The sequence below is a fragment of the Cryptotermes secundus genome, unplaced genomic scaffold (assembly GCF_002891405.2).
Source record: "Cryptotermes secundus unplaced genomic scaffold, Csec_1.0 scaffold940, whole genome shotgun sequence".
NCBI lineage: Eukaryota > Metazoa > Arthropoda > Insecta > Blattodea > Kalotermitidae > Cryptotermes > Cryptotermes secundus.
Genome location: NW_019730116.1, coordinates 39,771 through 55,344, shown reverse-complemented (window position 1 = coordinate 55,344; position 15,574 = coordinate 39,771). Strand labels below are relative to the sequence as shown.

The 15,574-nt window shown below is 39.1% G+C and overlaps 1 protein-coding gene across 1 annotated transcript in view; it reads right to left on the bottom strand.

The window, feature by feature from the left end:
* Positions 1–6,168: 6,168 nt before the first annotated feature.
* Positions 6,169–15,574, bottom strand: part of LOC111866251 (DNA polymerase lambda-like) — a 23,864-nt gene continuing 14,458 nt past the window's right edge. The window contains 3 exon segments of the mRNA XM_033752178.1: positions 6,169–6,983; positions 12,120–12,276; positions 13,069–13,160. Coding sequence (XP_033608069.1) covers positions 6,964–6,983; positions 12,120–12,276; positions 13,069–13,160 — 269 coding nt within the window. The 3' untranslated portion in view covers positions 6,169–6,963.

The window sequence follows — 15,574 nt, the reverse complement described above, 5'->3', positions numbered from 1 at the left end:
ATAAAATTCTTCGATTGATGCTTTACACATCGAGTCAGTCGTTGGTTTTTGTGACTTTGTCGCGTTCCCAGGGACAGATTGGAGTATTATATTGTAACGTGTCTGGAATCCAGAGGAGTCACTTCTATGGAAACGCTAGAACAGACCGTTGCATAAGAAGTAACAATAGCGATACTGTAATTCCAACAGTGAGCCGTTGTATCGAGAACATCGAATCTCCACGGTTACGACAAACAAGCGTAGCGTTCCCACAGAGACAACGCGATAACAATGGGTTATTGCGTAGGAAACGCGGAGCCAACAAAGCGACGTTTCCACTGCTATAACTGCGAGAGAGAGTCAGTCTTCATCGGGCCAGCTAAGAGGCCAGCCGGGGTCAAGCCTCCGGAGAAGAAAGTCTCGGGCCAGCCTTCGGAGAAGAGAGTCCAGTGCCTCGCCGGATATTGTAAGCAGTGATTGTGACACTGCAAGTGTAAATGCCTGTAAAGTGTGAGCGAAAGGAATAAATCCGCTATATTGGGACAACGGCGTGAACTTATTTGTCGCGTTATACGCCCAACACGTGACATTGGTGTCAGAAGTGGGATTGAGCTACTCACGTGACTGACAAGATTCGAACTCAATACGTGACATTGGTGTCAGGAGTGACTTCGAACTTTAACACGCGTCCTTAAAAAAAAATGGAGCCACAACCGATAATGGAACTCCTGCTGGCCATGCGAGAAGAAGCAAAAATCAACCAGGCAAGAATGGACGCCAACATGAGGTCTTACAAAGAAAAAGCAGATGTCAACGAGGCCAATAGAAAAGCGGAGAAGAACGAATTGCTGGCCTTAATGCAGGCAAACCAGGCGAAGGAGGACGCCCGACACGCACAGATGATGGCCGACCTGACAGCATGGCGAGAGGAAATGGCCGCCATGCGAGCCAAGAAGTTGAAAGCCTGGGGGGAAGAGAGGAGAATCACCCATGAGGAAATTGATCCCCACCCAGAAGCGATGCAGTCCGTACTGGAGCATCAAGAAGTCCCCGTAGAAGACGCCCCGAAAATACCGGTCGGAGAACCGAAGAAGCGGCGTAGGGACCAAGGGCTGGCCGCGGAACGCCGCCGGCAGGAAGTGAAGAATTCATCAGGGGAAATTCGTGGGCCCCACAAGGAATTGGCCGTCGCCCGAGTGACAACACGCCGTGCGGAAGTGGCACGGCAGGCAGAAAACAGAAGGACATCCCGTCGCGCGACAGTGGAGAAACGACTCCAAGAAGGAAACTCCCAAGGGAACCTTCGGATGCCAGCGTAAAGAATTGGCCGTCGCCCGAGAGACAAGACGCCGAGGGAAAGCGGCACGGAGAACGCCAATAAACAAGAGGATGTCCCTCCGTGCAAAAGTAGCACGACGTAGGGGACACATCATGGGGACCAACCCAACTTGGAACAACGTTGCAAGGGGAGCCCCTAAATGGCGAAGACTTCAGCGGCCGCACCCAAGGAACGAGAGGACAGCCAGCCGGACACTCAGGAAAATCATCGGGTTAAAACTTGTGAAGTTACCAGCGGGACTTCCCAGCGAGTTACCGAAAACTAGACACTGGACACTGTGGAGGGGACATCAGACGAAAAAGGAATGCAGCAAGGGCGTAAGGAGCCGAGACGTAGAGGAGCCTCTACATCCGAGGAAAGGGAGGAAAGCCGCAAACGGTATAGCCAAATCCCCCGCCGGCCTACGCCGAAACAAAGACTGGACCTTGTGGAGGGGTCGACCCCCTCCAAAACGGAAAAAGGGAACCGGCCATTATGGGAGGAACCGGTAAGGTGCCGGCCTCCCCAGCAAGTATGCATGAAGAATGTAAGTAAGGAACGAATGTGAAACAAGGCGACCGACAAATTCTGGACTTGGGAAATGCTTGGGACGAGCACAACTGAAGAGAGGGGCGGATACGGTTAGGCGAACACCACACGAAGACGCCGGCAGAACGACAAGGCCGAATGAAGACGTTGCTAGTTAACACCGCGGGATCGAAACCGAGGGAGAACCTTTGGGCCGTTCGGGGACGAACGACCTTTAGAAGGGAGCAATGTAACGTGTCTGGAATCCAGAGGAGTCACTTCTATGGAAACGCTAGAACAGACCGTTGCATAAGAAGTAACAATAGCGATACTGTAATTCCAACAGTGAGCCGTTGCATCGAGAACATCGAATCTCCACGGTTACGACAAACAAGCGTAGCGTTCCCACAGAGACAACGCGATAACAATGGGTTATTGCGTAGGAAACGCGGAGCCAACAAAGCGACGTTTCCACTGCTATAACTGCGAGAGAGAGTCAGTCTTCATCGGGCCAGCTAAGAGGCCAGCCGGGATCAAGCCTCCGGAGAAGAAAGTCTTGGGCCAGCCTTCGGAGAAGAGAGTCCAGTGCCTCGCCAGATATTGTAAGCAGTGATTGTGACACTGCAAGTGTAAATGCCTGTAAAGTGTGAGCGAAAGGAATAAATCCGCTATACTGGGACAACGGCGTGAACTTATTTGTAGCGTGACACACAAACACGCTACAATATATTTTGTGTATGTATAATAAACTGTTAGTGGAGGCTCGTGATGTAGATGTAGTAATATTAATGTTAATTATTTAGTTGGTGCCTCATGTTACAAAATATTGTCTGTTCTATAGGGAATGTAAACAAAGACTGATTTGGTGATGTAAGATTAAAGTCAATGGAAGGGTGGGAGGGGGGAGGTAGAGGTATGCCGAAGTGGTGGCAAGGGGGAAGGGGGTATGACTGTATATTATGTTTTGTATGTATCAATTATTACGTCACATATAGAGTTAAACATTTCGGTAAAATTATTATTCAGTTGCAGATTTAGTTTGCTGATTTCATAAATGTGAAATCATTCATATGTATTCAAGGTTTGGCCTTTCTTGCCGATATATAGAACTTCTAGTGTTTTGTCTATTGTACTATATTCATGTGTAGTGTCCAATATATGTTGAGCAAATTTGGAGCTTTGTCCATTATTTTTTATGTCTCATACGTGTTCTCTGAATCTGACCTTAAAGGTATGTCCGGTCTTTTCTACATACTTTAATGGACAGTCAGCGCATTGTAGTTGGTAAACCCCACTAAGATTATACATATCATTTATTTTTATTAAACAATACAGTTACGAGTATGTACAATAGCACCACTTTTAAGTAGAGTCCCTGTCCTTTTCAATACACTTAGTCCAGTGGTCCATGAGCTTCTGTATTCCCTCAGAAAGAATGTTTTTGGTTGAATGATGAACCACACATGCATTGTGTGTGTCACTTCTTGGCCACTGGTGAATTGGCAGCATCTCCAAGTGTGTCTGGGTGGACCAAACAGGTGATGGTTAGAACGAGCCAGAACCTTATTTACCTTTGATGCAGAGGATGCTTCAGCACCTTAAAGCTCAGTCGATAGAGGCTTTGAACAGTGCAGGGGGGCAACGTGTGGAAGTACATCCTCCTGCAACATTGCCACATTTACTGACAACAGTCCTCAGTGTCTTGTTCAAATAGCTGGTTTCAACTGGTCTTGAAGCATGGCACTGCATTATAAACTGTTTAGTGTTGTGTCCATCTCTTGGTAGTGTTCCAAAACTTGCTTTAGTGCAAAATTGTCAACAGTTGAATTATAAACTTCTTTTTGTCAGGTGATGCTGGATGTTTCCATTACACAATCTGGTGTCTGCTTTCTGGATTGTAAGGGTAGATCCAAATCTCGGCCCCAGGGACAAAGCATTACAAAAAATGCGTCACTTTCGTTACAATGGTAGTTCAATAGGCCTTGGGATATTGTCAGATAATTGTGCTTGTGCTCTCCAGTGAGTTGGTTTTAACTCATCTTGCATAAACTTTATGAAACTCAAGTCAGTCTCAGATGATTCATGAGCAAAACCATGACTGATGCACAACTGATGTGCCACTTCATTGACAGTCACCCATTGATTATCCAGAACCATTATCTTCCCCTGTGGTGGATGTCGATGGCCGTCCCGATTGTTTTTCAGTGACACTTGTGCGATCATTTTTGAACATGGTACTCCATTCAAACATATTGTGCTGTAAGTCCGCAAATGGATTTCTGCCCCTACTACACTTTAAGCCCACAAAAACTGCATCACTATATGCTTTTCTTTTTTGAAGCATACAGAAAGCGGAGCATCCACGTAAATTCTGCTTATACATTATAGGTGGCTGGTCTGGGTCAAAAGTATTTCACAATCACATAAGGAGTTCGTGCTTCTTACTTACTCACTTACTCACGGAGTTGAGCCCTTCTGGAGGAGCTGCCAATTCTGCAGCTACTCGAGAATTTCCCAGAATTTTATGGAACCCGAAGGTTCATCACCGTGTTCACAAGAGCCCTCCACTGGTACCTATCCTTAGCCAGATCTATCAAATCCATACCATACCATCCCATCCTATCTCTCTAAGATCCATTCTAATATTGTCCATGCACCTACGCCTTGGTCTTCCCTGTGGTCTCTTTCCTTCTGACTTTCCCACCAATATCCTATACGCATTCCTCGTCTCCGCCATTCGTGCTACATGCCCTGCCCACCTCATCCTTCTTGACTTGATCATTCTAATTATACTCGGAGAAGAGTACAAGTTANGCCTCTTAATTTCCTCCTGAATCAGGTTTCGATCTGTTATCGTTGTTCCCAAATATCTGAACTGTGCCACATTTTCAAAATATCTGTTTCCTATCTCTATGCCATGATTTTGCCCTGCATTTTGGTGATGAGACAGTAACATATACTTAGTTTTCTCTGTGTTTACTTCTAGACCAACCTCTTTACTTGCATCAATTGAAGTTTGTGTGTTTTTCTTTATGGTATTTACATTATCACCCAGTAGATTCACATCATTGGCGTAGACCAACAGCTGATGTGTCCCGTTTAGTTTCAGTCCCACCTGGTTTCCCTGGACCTTCCTAATTGCATATTCTAAGGCAAAGTTGAAAAGGAGTGGCGATAAAGCATCTCCTTGTTTTAGACCATTCTGAATAGGAAATTTATCAGACAAATGTTTACCTACATGGACTTTACTATATGTTTCGTTTAAACACATTTTAATCAACCTAACTAGTTTCATGAGTATCTCAAACTCTATCAGAATATTGTACAATACTTCCCTCCTAACTGAATCATAGGCTTTCTTGAAGTCTATGAATAGCTGATGTACTGTCTCATCGTACTCCCATTTTTTCTCCAATATCTGACGAATGCAAAAGATCTGATCTGTAGTTGATCTCTTACATTGAAACCCACATTGATGATCCAAATAATTTCATCTATATATGGATTTAACCTTGAAAGAAGAATATTGGATAAAATTTTATATGAAGTTGATAGGAGTGATACCCCCATTAATTACTACAGTCAGTTTTATCACCCTTCTTGTGAACTGGTACAATAACAGACTCCTTCCACTGATCAGGCAATTTTTCTTTATGCCAAATAGAGGTAATTAGATTGTGGATCTTAGAACATAACATTTTGCCTCCTGCTTGAATAAGTTCTGCCAGAATTTCATCATTACCTGGGGATTTATACCGTTTCAATTTTGCAATAGCACTTTCAACCTCAGTAGGGCTAGGATCAGGTATTAACGGCTCAGCTGTAACGATTTCTGTCTGCCTAACATCACTGACCCTGTGTACATCCAATAACTGAGAGTAGTAGTTCCTCTACCTATTCAAAATGTTTTGGGAATCTGCAAGCAGATCACCATTCTCATCCTTCACTAAGTTACTGCTAGGCTGGTAACCCCTTTTAAGGTCATTTATTCCTTTATACAGGTCTCTAATATTCTTGTTCTTACTTTAACTTAACAAAAATAAACATTGACCTATAGTATAACTATTAATAACTCTTTTGTAATAAAATATCTGTTTCATGGCCTAGAACAGTAATATTATTCAAAACAATGACCTGAGCATCATGGTCAGAGCCTGTTAATAAGAGGATGCACAGAGAATCCATGTAAGTAGCTATTAATATAGATATTATCTATTAAAGTACAAGAATTATTAGAAATTCTTGTGGGGAAATTAATTATACTGTAAAGATTAAAGGAAGCTAAAAGTGAGTTTAAACAATCTTTCCTAGTATTAGCATTTAAATAATTTACATTGAACTCATTTGATGCTTTATACGCTTTATTTAATAGTAATTCCAGCTGATTTAAAAATGAGAAAAATTACCCGTAGGAGATCTACAAATACACAAATAATGATAACATTTTTGACATAAATTGAAATTTTAAAGCACCCCCCCCCATATGCACGCATGCACACACACACACACACACACACACACACACATTAAAAACATATTCTTCAGTGCAGCTCTCTATGTGGCTGATGATGGTGATGATGGTCCTTGTGAGACTGAATCATTTCATGTAGTGGAAGGACATGAAATAGAAGTGGTTGAACCAGGAACCACATGAAGAGCTGGACTAAACTGTTTGTGTACATATACCAAGCAATCATATGGGAAACTTGAGGGTTTGGAGACCCTTGGTCTCTGTTAACAGTCATCAAAGTTACCTCCTGCTTCTTTAGACACAAAAATTATGTAGTAACATATTTGAAAATAAACATAAAATAAAAAACTGTGTCACAAAAGTAATCTGGAAGTTTGAAAATCGGGCGCAGATGCATTTACAATCCCATCCCCAGCAAATGTGGGTCTCTTAACATGGAAGCCATTGATTTTTTCAATGTGAACACAAATTAAAAACCAGCTGATACATAACACCAAACACCATGACTGCCAAAGTTGGATATAAATGGAGCACTAGGATACTTGAAATTCATGGCTGACAAAAGATTGCTGTACATAACTAGTGATCCCGCTCTTCTGGAGGACGGTATTTAATTTCTAGAAGTCTGAATATGGACTCTTCAGTTGGAGTTGGCACGATGTACCCATCATTCAGTATGTCCCTCCCCTAAAATAAGAATAATATTGGTAAGTGCATGAAAAGACATCTCAGTGAAAGATGAATAAATGACTGTGCATTAAGTAAAACATTTGGGTGTAAATGCACTAGAATAGATACTAATGTGTCAAGGTACATTTACAAGGAACAGATTCAAAATATCTATACCTTTCTTTAGTAAAGTGTTACAACTCTGTCAGTCCTAAGCAGATTTGGCAGCAAAGCCTGAAGTCTCAACATGTTAATACAAACACCCCCAACACTGGAACAATTCTCAAGTCAGCTACACCCACCATCCATCTTCACAGCATAATTCTCTAAGATCAGTTTTGATGTGTAACTTTGAGGATTTAGTTGTGTAAGCTCTTCCAATGTTTCAGGATAAACTGTAGTCACTATCTTCAAAGTGAACATAAGGTAGAAGGATGTGGACTGATATATAGGTTTTGTAATGGGAGCAAGGGTAGGAGAGTAGAGTGTGGTGCTATCCATTGGGAAGGGGCCATGTGGTTAAGGAGGGTGGGAGGAAAACTGATAAAGCCAGATACTGCTCAGCTTCTTTATAAGAGACATCTTGAGCTGTCAATACATGAATGAATGGTAATGTCCATCAAATGCAAGAAGTTTATTATGAAAGATTGCCTTTACATGTTTCAGTCACTACTGGCCACCATCAGGAGGCATACGGATCACTACAAAGAAATACTTTACATGTATGATGAACATAGGTTACAATAAAAGGATTACTACCCTTTGAAATCTAGACTAGACTAAAATATTAAGGTAATTAAAACAAATTATGTTTTTCTGTATTTCAACATCATTTTGCAATTGTTTAACTTAACGTCCATTCTTTATTGTCTGTCAACATTGCAACACTTGTTTATTCACCACTTAATCCTAATTTTACGTATAGTTTAACATTTTACACTTTGACACAACATGTTTTGGCCCCAAATGGCCATCTTTAGGTGTCTTGACATGTTACAAATATTTTATTAAATTACGTTAAAACTGTTACACTGTATTAGTTCATGTTAAAATCACACGCTGTAGTTCTCTTTACAAGGTAAGACAAGATAATTTGCAATATATCGAAAACCTACACAAACTGACATTATAATACCAAATAGTTCATGCCACCCACACAAACACAGACTATCCGGCATTAACTACTTACTAAATCGATTATATACATATCCAATGACAGGAAAGGCAAAAAGACACAGAAATGAACACCATTCAAAATATACTACGTAATAGCAAGTACGACATAAATTTAACCAAAATTTAACCAGCAACATACTCCCACAGAAAAAGTAAAACAAAATACACATGCAGACCCACAGCAACAAAAAACAAACTGGGTTGCGTTCACGCACAGCGGTAAGGAAGTAAGAGCAATCACAAAACTTTTTTGAGACACAGAAATAAAAGTGACCTTCCATATGCGGAACACAATACAAAACATACTAAAACCACAGCCACAAATAAATAAGTATAAGAGAAATGGAATTTATCAAATGAAATGTCTAGATTGCCCATTAAAGTATATCGGACAAACTGGAAGATCATTCAAGACCAGATATAAAGAACACATTCACGACATAAAAAGTAACAATAGTAACTCCGGATATTCAAGTCATATATTGAACATTGGAAACACATACAGTACAATAGCAGACACTATGGAAATCTTAACAATGGGGAGAAATGGAAAATATCTAAATACATTTGAGAAATACCATATTTACAAAACTAGTAAAAAAGATTTACATATGAATGACACCAACGTCAACACACACAACCCTATATTTCAAGTACTATACAAAATTACACAACACTATACCCTCCTCACAACCAGGGCATATAAATACAGGAACAAACACACCGCATCCGTACTTGTAAAGACAACACCACATGCTGTGGAGGAAACATGCAAACCAGGGGCATGTGAGTATAAAGTAAACAAACATTACATAATAACAATAGCAAACAATTAGAAAACAACATTAACCTTGGGATCTTATAAATTAAAGATTACAGACATAACTGAAAAGTAGGCTATGAATGTGAAGGGCAAGTTGCCATAATGAAACACCTGGGACAATCATACATTTATGAACTATGGATGACACCCCTTGTTAGGCGAAACACAGTGCACCAAAATAACGTGGGGGTTAACAGAAATTTTAATAAATTTTATCTTGTTTTACCTTGAAAAGAGAACTACAGTGTGTGATTTTAACATGAACTAATACAGTGTAGCAGTTTTAACATAATTTAATAAAATATTTGTAACATATCAAGACACCTGAAGATGGCTATTTGGGGCTGAAACATGTTGTGTCAAAGTGTAAAATGTTAAACTAAAATTAAGATTAAGAGGTGAATAAACAAGTGTTGCAATACTGACGGACACTAAATAATTGACGTTAAATTATGTTTGTTAAAAATAATTAGCCAGTATCTGTTAAAATTATTTAAAGGTCTTATTTTCTAAGTAAATAAACATAACAGTGGCCTTATTTTTCTACTGCTGGTTACATGGAATATCCTATGTAAGTGGCTGTGTCCATCTGTATGCGTGGGTATCCCAGTGAAGGCCATAGTGTTCACATACTTATACCACAAGATATTTAATTAACTTTAACTAATTATTTTTAACAAATATAACTTGTTTCCATTACATTAATGTTTTAGTCTAGTCTAAATTTCTAATGGTACTAATCCCTTCATGACAATCTATGTTTATCATACATCTAAAAGTATTTCTTTGTAGTGTCAGCTATGCATTCTGATTATGGCCAGTAGTGGCGGAAACACGCAAAGGCAATCTTCCACACTGTCATGAGAGGGAGTGACTACAGATGGGGTTTGGATTGGAAGTTGGATTTACTGATGACTTTAACACACAACTCACGACGACCCTTATTTATAGTGCTATTGCTGATCTCCACATTTTACAAATCACTATGGCACATGCCAAGACTCTTTAGTTTGCTGTGTCTTCACCAGTTGTTTTCTAGTAACAGCTTCTAACACTGGAGCTTCTTCAGTTTCCATGCTCATGCCACTGTTGGCTGGCCACCGTTTCACAACCGAACTAAACTTGTTCCATTGATAACCCCTTGGCATGGACCATGTAGAAAACAATATTTCCAAGAGCTCCTCTATTGTCGCACTGGACTTGTTGCCATGGGAATCTATTTGTTTTGTGGTCACTACCTAGTAATGGGTCTACACGCTACAACATTAAACTCGTTCCAGCCGGTGGATATTATTCCTCACTCATGTTTTCTCAGCTTGTATCCATCTTTATGGTTGAAATTGTGGGACTGCTGGACTATTTTTATGGCTTTTCTGAAGATGCATGTGTGGTGGATGTCTGCCATAAGGTTTCACTTTTATTGAAGTCTATGCTGTGTTTGATCTTGGTGAAGGATTCAGCTACTGCTGTTCACTGGTACTCTGGTTTGCAGTCTTTGATGTGTTTTAAAATCTTAGTGGAGAGACAATAGCCAGTTTGATTGATTTGCACTTTTCTACAGGAGCAGGGTATCCTGCAAAACCTGAGTTTTTGTTTGTTTCACTGGTCTGAGTCGAGTCATTCTATACATGGTGCAAGGTCCTTGTTGAGAACCTGCAAGTAGCTCAGTGGGACAAGATATTTTTATGAAAGCAAAAGATTAATTACCTATGCCTGTCAGTGGTCTCAGGTGACTACAGTCTACAACTTCACATGCTACTTCTTTAGAAACCATTTTAATATTATCATCTCATGTTCCCCCAGCACTCCCAACTGGAATCTTCCCTTCAGTTTTTCTGACAAACATTCTGCATACTGCCTGTACTGCCAATATCATCCCTATTTATTTTATTATGCTAATAATATTTGGTAAGGAGTAAAAATTATGAATTTCCTTATTATGCAGTTTTCTCCAATCTTCTATTTCTTTCTTTCTCTTAGATCAGCATATTTTCTTCCACAAAATGTTCTCATACATCTTCACTCTATCTCCTTCCCTTTGGGTGAGAGACCAAGTTTCAGATCCATATAAATTACCTTACTGGGTAAAATTACAGTTCTGTATATTTTAGTCTTATTTTTCTTAATTAGGATGCAGGAAAACAACAGATTCTGATGAAGTATACATACAGATCTATCTTTTTTCTTTTTCAAGGTCAATCTCATTATTGCCATCTAATAGTTTCTGTGCTTTTCTTCATGGCATTCATATTTCCACCCACTTCATTAACCTTAGCAACTGGAACATAATCGACATAATAGCACAATATTAGATGTCTGTCATATATGAGACATCTTTTACCTGTCAAAACACGACCAAACTGCCTCCATGTTCCTGACTGGAAAAGCTGAAGGTGCAATTACTATGTTGTGATGTGGGATGCTGTACTCTTAACAATTAGACTTTTCTGAAGTCAAAGTTTATTATTCTAATGCTATTTTTGCTACAAATTTCATTCAAACTCCCCTCCTAGTTTGGTCTGAAAATACTTTCTCTTACTACTTTTGCACTCAAACCCCACAGCAAAATATTCACTGAATACACACTTCAGTTCATCATAAAAACTGTCCTTCACATCATTACTTCAATTCTCAAGCTCAGGTATGCATATTCAAAATAACAACAACAATTCAACAACCTCTTAATATCATGATACATGAAGTTCTGTCTCTAATGAATCATGTCTTCTGAACTGCTGACACAACTCTATGCATGAAACAGTCAGTTCCTAAATTATAATTGTAATTCCATTTTCCACAGATAAATATACAAACCATCACACAGCTTGGTGTTCCATCTAACATCCTGTACACCTAATGAATATCTCATGCTTGCTCATTTTCTTGCTACTGATTTCAGTGTACCTGACATCCTGGATTTTACTATACTAACGTGTGCACACATTTCATCCCTTTAAGGTCCATATATTTTATTCAGTATTTCATTTTCATGCAAATGTAATTTTCTTCTTTCCTCACAATGACTGACCAGAGCTTTATTATTTCATAATCAGACAATATAACAGTGGAACAGTAATGTATTACAGGTGGGGAGAAAATATGTATTTTTTTACAATAAAAATATCTGACTGGCAGTTGATATCACAAAGGCATACCTTTCTTACAACTCCTGCCAGTAGACAATGTTCTGATAAGCTCATTCCCTTGTGAGTGGCCAGGAGACGAACGATTGAACAGAGCTGAACCAGTGTAATGCATCAGAGCTGTTGCATATTCTGACTGAGGTACAAGAAAAATATCCAGCCTGCGGTGCTGAAACAATACGGAACAATTTACTTTTCTCTATAAACTGGAATATTCAGTTGATGACTTTAGACTTGAGGCACAGCTAAGTAACTTGTGGTGGGTGTTGAAGGGCCTGTCATGTTTTCTTATAGCTAATTTTAAGGTATAGGGTCTTCTGTGAGCAGTTAATAGCTTCTCTACTTGTTTGGGCATACTCTGTTATAGAATCTGAAGGATCCTCAATGCTATCACAATAGTGTAACATCTGACCTAGCACCATGCCAGTTTAATTAAATTTGCATCATCATAACCTATTTATTTAAAAGTTATTTTAATGCATCCTTCTATCTATGTCTAGGTCTGCCAAGTCTCTTCACACTGTTATTACCCGTTCTATGCCTACGCTTTTTGTAAAATAAAAGATGGTGAAAAATTAATACACTTCTTATACCATGCCTTCAATAAATTCTTACTTAATGCCTGTAACTAGAGTATATTAGGTTCATCTTCTACGTGCATCCATTTTAAATTTCATAAACAATGTAAACAATAACCAGGAACTTTTAACATATCAACTGCCACATGAAAATTAGTAGGCTGCAATAAATTCAGATAACAGAAAGAAAAGCATACATTACACAACTTTTCTCTTATTTAGTATTGTACTGATGCATACTGATGTGATGTGGATATATCTGTACATTTGAAACAGACTGATATAAGCATTATGCAATTAATGGTCTCCTGGCAATGAAAAACAGAGGAAATGGGAGAAAATACAGACAAAGATTTCATATTAGGCTAGTGAACAGAAGTTACTTTCTGGTTTTCCCCGGGTAGACGACAGACTCCAAAATATTTCTTCTGATTCCTGTTTACCTCAAGGTTTATAAGGTCATCTGTGATGAAACCTATGGAAGGAAAGCAGAAGATAAGAGATTTAATCCTTGACTCCTGTGTGGAAAAGAATTTTTTTGAAAGGTCAAATTGAAATGCCATTCAGTTAAAGTGAAAAGGAATTGCTGTGAAATGCTGAAGTGACTGAAAAGCACAGATTACCTGTGAATATACACTCATATTCAAGTCATCTGATGTGTTATTTTCAAGATGATGTGCAGTAAACTAGTCAATTTCATATGTTTAAATGGTAAGACTACACAGTGTCAGAACCTAGAAGACTACACTTTATTTTCCTATATTTTCAAAGCCATAAAAACAGTCAAATCTTAATTCTATATGGTTTGTGGCACATAATTTTGGGCCAACTAGAAGCTTTTGAAACAACCTGTAATACTTCCCTTAAGTCTAAAGTCTATATGGTACAGTTAACAGGAGCTATAAACAAATAACTGCAGAATTTAGTCATACATTTCTGGCATAATTTCCACTACTGCAGATCCTGTCTATATGAAATTGCTCAGATAACCTCCAAGTGCCCTTCCAAAATCACTTCTTTAATTGTTAACACATAAGAAATGTTTCATAAAAGAAGTATATGTATGTCTGTGAACTACCTCCACATAAAATTCCACTTGTTCATTGCATTTATTGGCATTAAATGGAATGTTAATAGCTTCAAGTGGTTGCCATCTTGTTTAATGTTCAATAAAAACAGGACATCAAGAAGGACTGGACACTTTTCAATGACCTACACAATCTCGGACTAATACGCAAGGTTTCACTACATGATTCCAAAATTGGTGTATGGTGTGGTATGAGTACAGGTACACAGTTAATTCTGAAAGGCAGATAAAGAATGCCAGTACACATTCTTCCAAGAAGACTTATTACTGCTCATACAGCAAGGGCATCCAGGACTCGCTCCTGGGAGTGTATGGGGACACAGTTATTACTTGTAGTAGTGGTCTGCGGCCAGCAAGCTTCCCTGGCCTCAACATGCGTTGCTTTCATTTATACAGATATGTAAAGTAAAACAGTGTATAGATCAAATCCTCATGCAAATGAAGAACGAAAGGAGAATATCCAAAGGGAAGTTTANGGGGGGGGGGGGGGACGAAACTAAAAATCCCCAGATGTGAATCTATGCAGAACAACAGACAGCATTTCCTCCATCACCTATAATCTGGGCAAGCTCAATTTTTTAATGTGTTTAGGCTGTAGGTGTGCCAGCAGTCTGAATCACCACAGGTCTGACTTGATGGGAGGAAAACCTGATCCTCCTGCCTGTGAAGTTCAACAATTTGTAAGGCACTAAAAAATCTCACTGTACTATCTCGCTGATAACTGGAATGTTGGTATTTCTGATGGTAAGAAATTAAGAAGTATTAAGCAGCACATTATTTATACAAAGTTTAATCTGTCAAAATGTTATAAATTTATTATGGGTGATAGACATATGCATATGATGTTTATAATCCTTCCTTTCCTTAGAGAAAGGATAGTAGGCTAAAAATATTCACTTTATTTAGGCTTATAGCCAGTTAAGCCAAATGCTGAAATTTTTACATTTATGATTTAATTGCCCCTTACGTACTGACAAACCTGATTTAACTGTCCTCCATCTCTAAAGGACTGCCAAAAATCAATTTCTTAATCTTCTTCTTTTACTGATAGAACTGGAATGTTTACTGAAAATTTACAAATCATGGCAAATGATATTTATCAGAATGTGATATCTGAATGATTAAAAATGAAATTACAACATAAACTGAGTTTCAGGGAATAAATATTTTAGTCAGGAAATAATTATTCTAATGCACTATATAATTACAAGGGTTATTTTTAAAGTAACCTGTGTTCATTGTAGGCAACTAATGTAGGAGAAGAGGAGAGCTCGCACATACGTGGTGCAATCCAAAAGTTCCCGAAATATATTAATAAAAACTATTACATCTTACCTAGATCTTATTCTCCACCATCACCTTCAAAGTAGTCCCCTTGGGAGCGCATACACCAATTCCAGCGTTTCTGCCACTTTTCAGATGCATCCTGGAAGTCTTTCTTTGTTAGGGTGTTTAGTACCGTCTGCGTTTCCACTTGAATTTCCTCAACTGTATCAGATCTTTGCTGCTTCAACTTGATTTTCATCTTGGGGAAGAGAAAGAAGTCGCATGGAGCTAAGTCTGGCGAGTACGGTGGGTGGAGAACAACTGATATCTTGTTTTTAGCCAAAAATTCCTGCACAATGTAAGCTGTATGCGGTTGTGCGTTGTCATGGTGGAGTACCCAGTCGTTCATGCGCCACTTCTCTGGACGTTTTCTCCTCATGTTCTCCCTCAAACGCCTTAGAACATTGCGATGGAACTCTTTACTGACTGTCTGACCAGGAGGGATGAACTCCTTATGAACAATCCCGTCAATATAT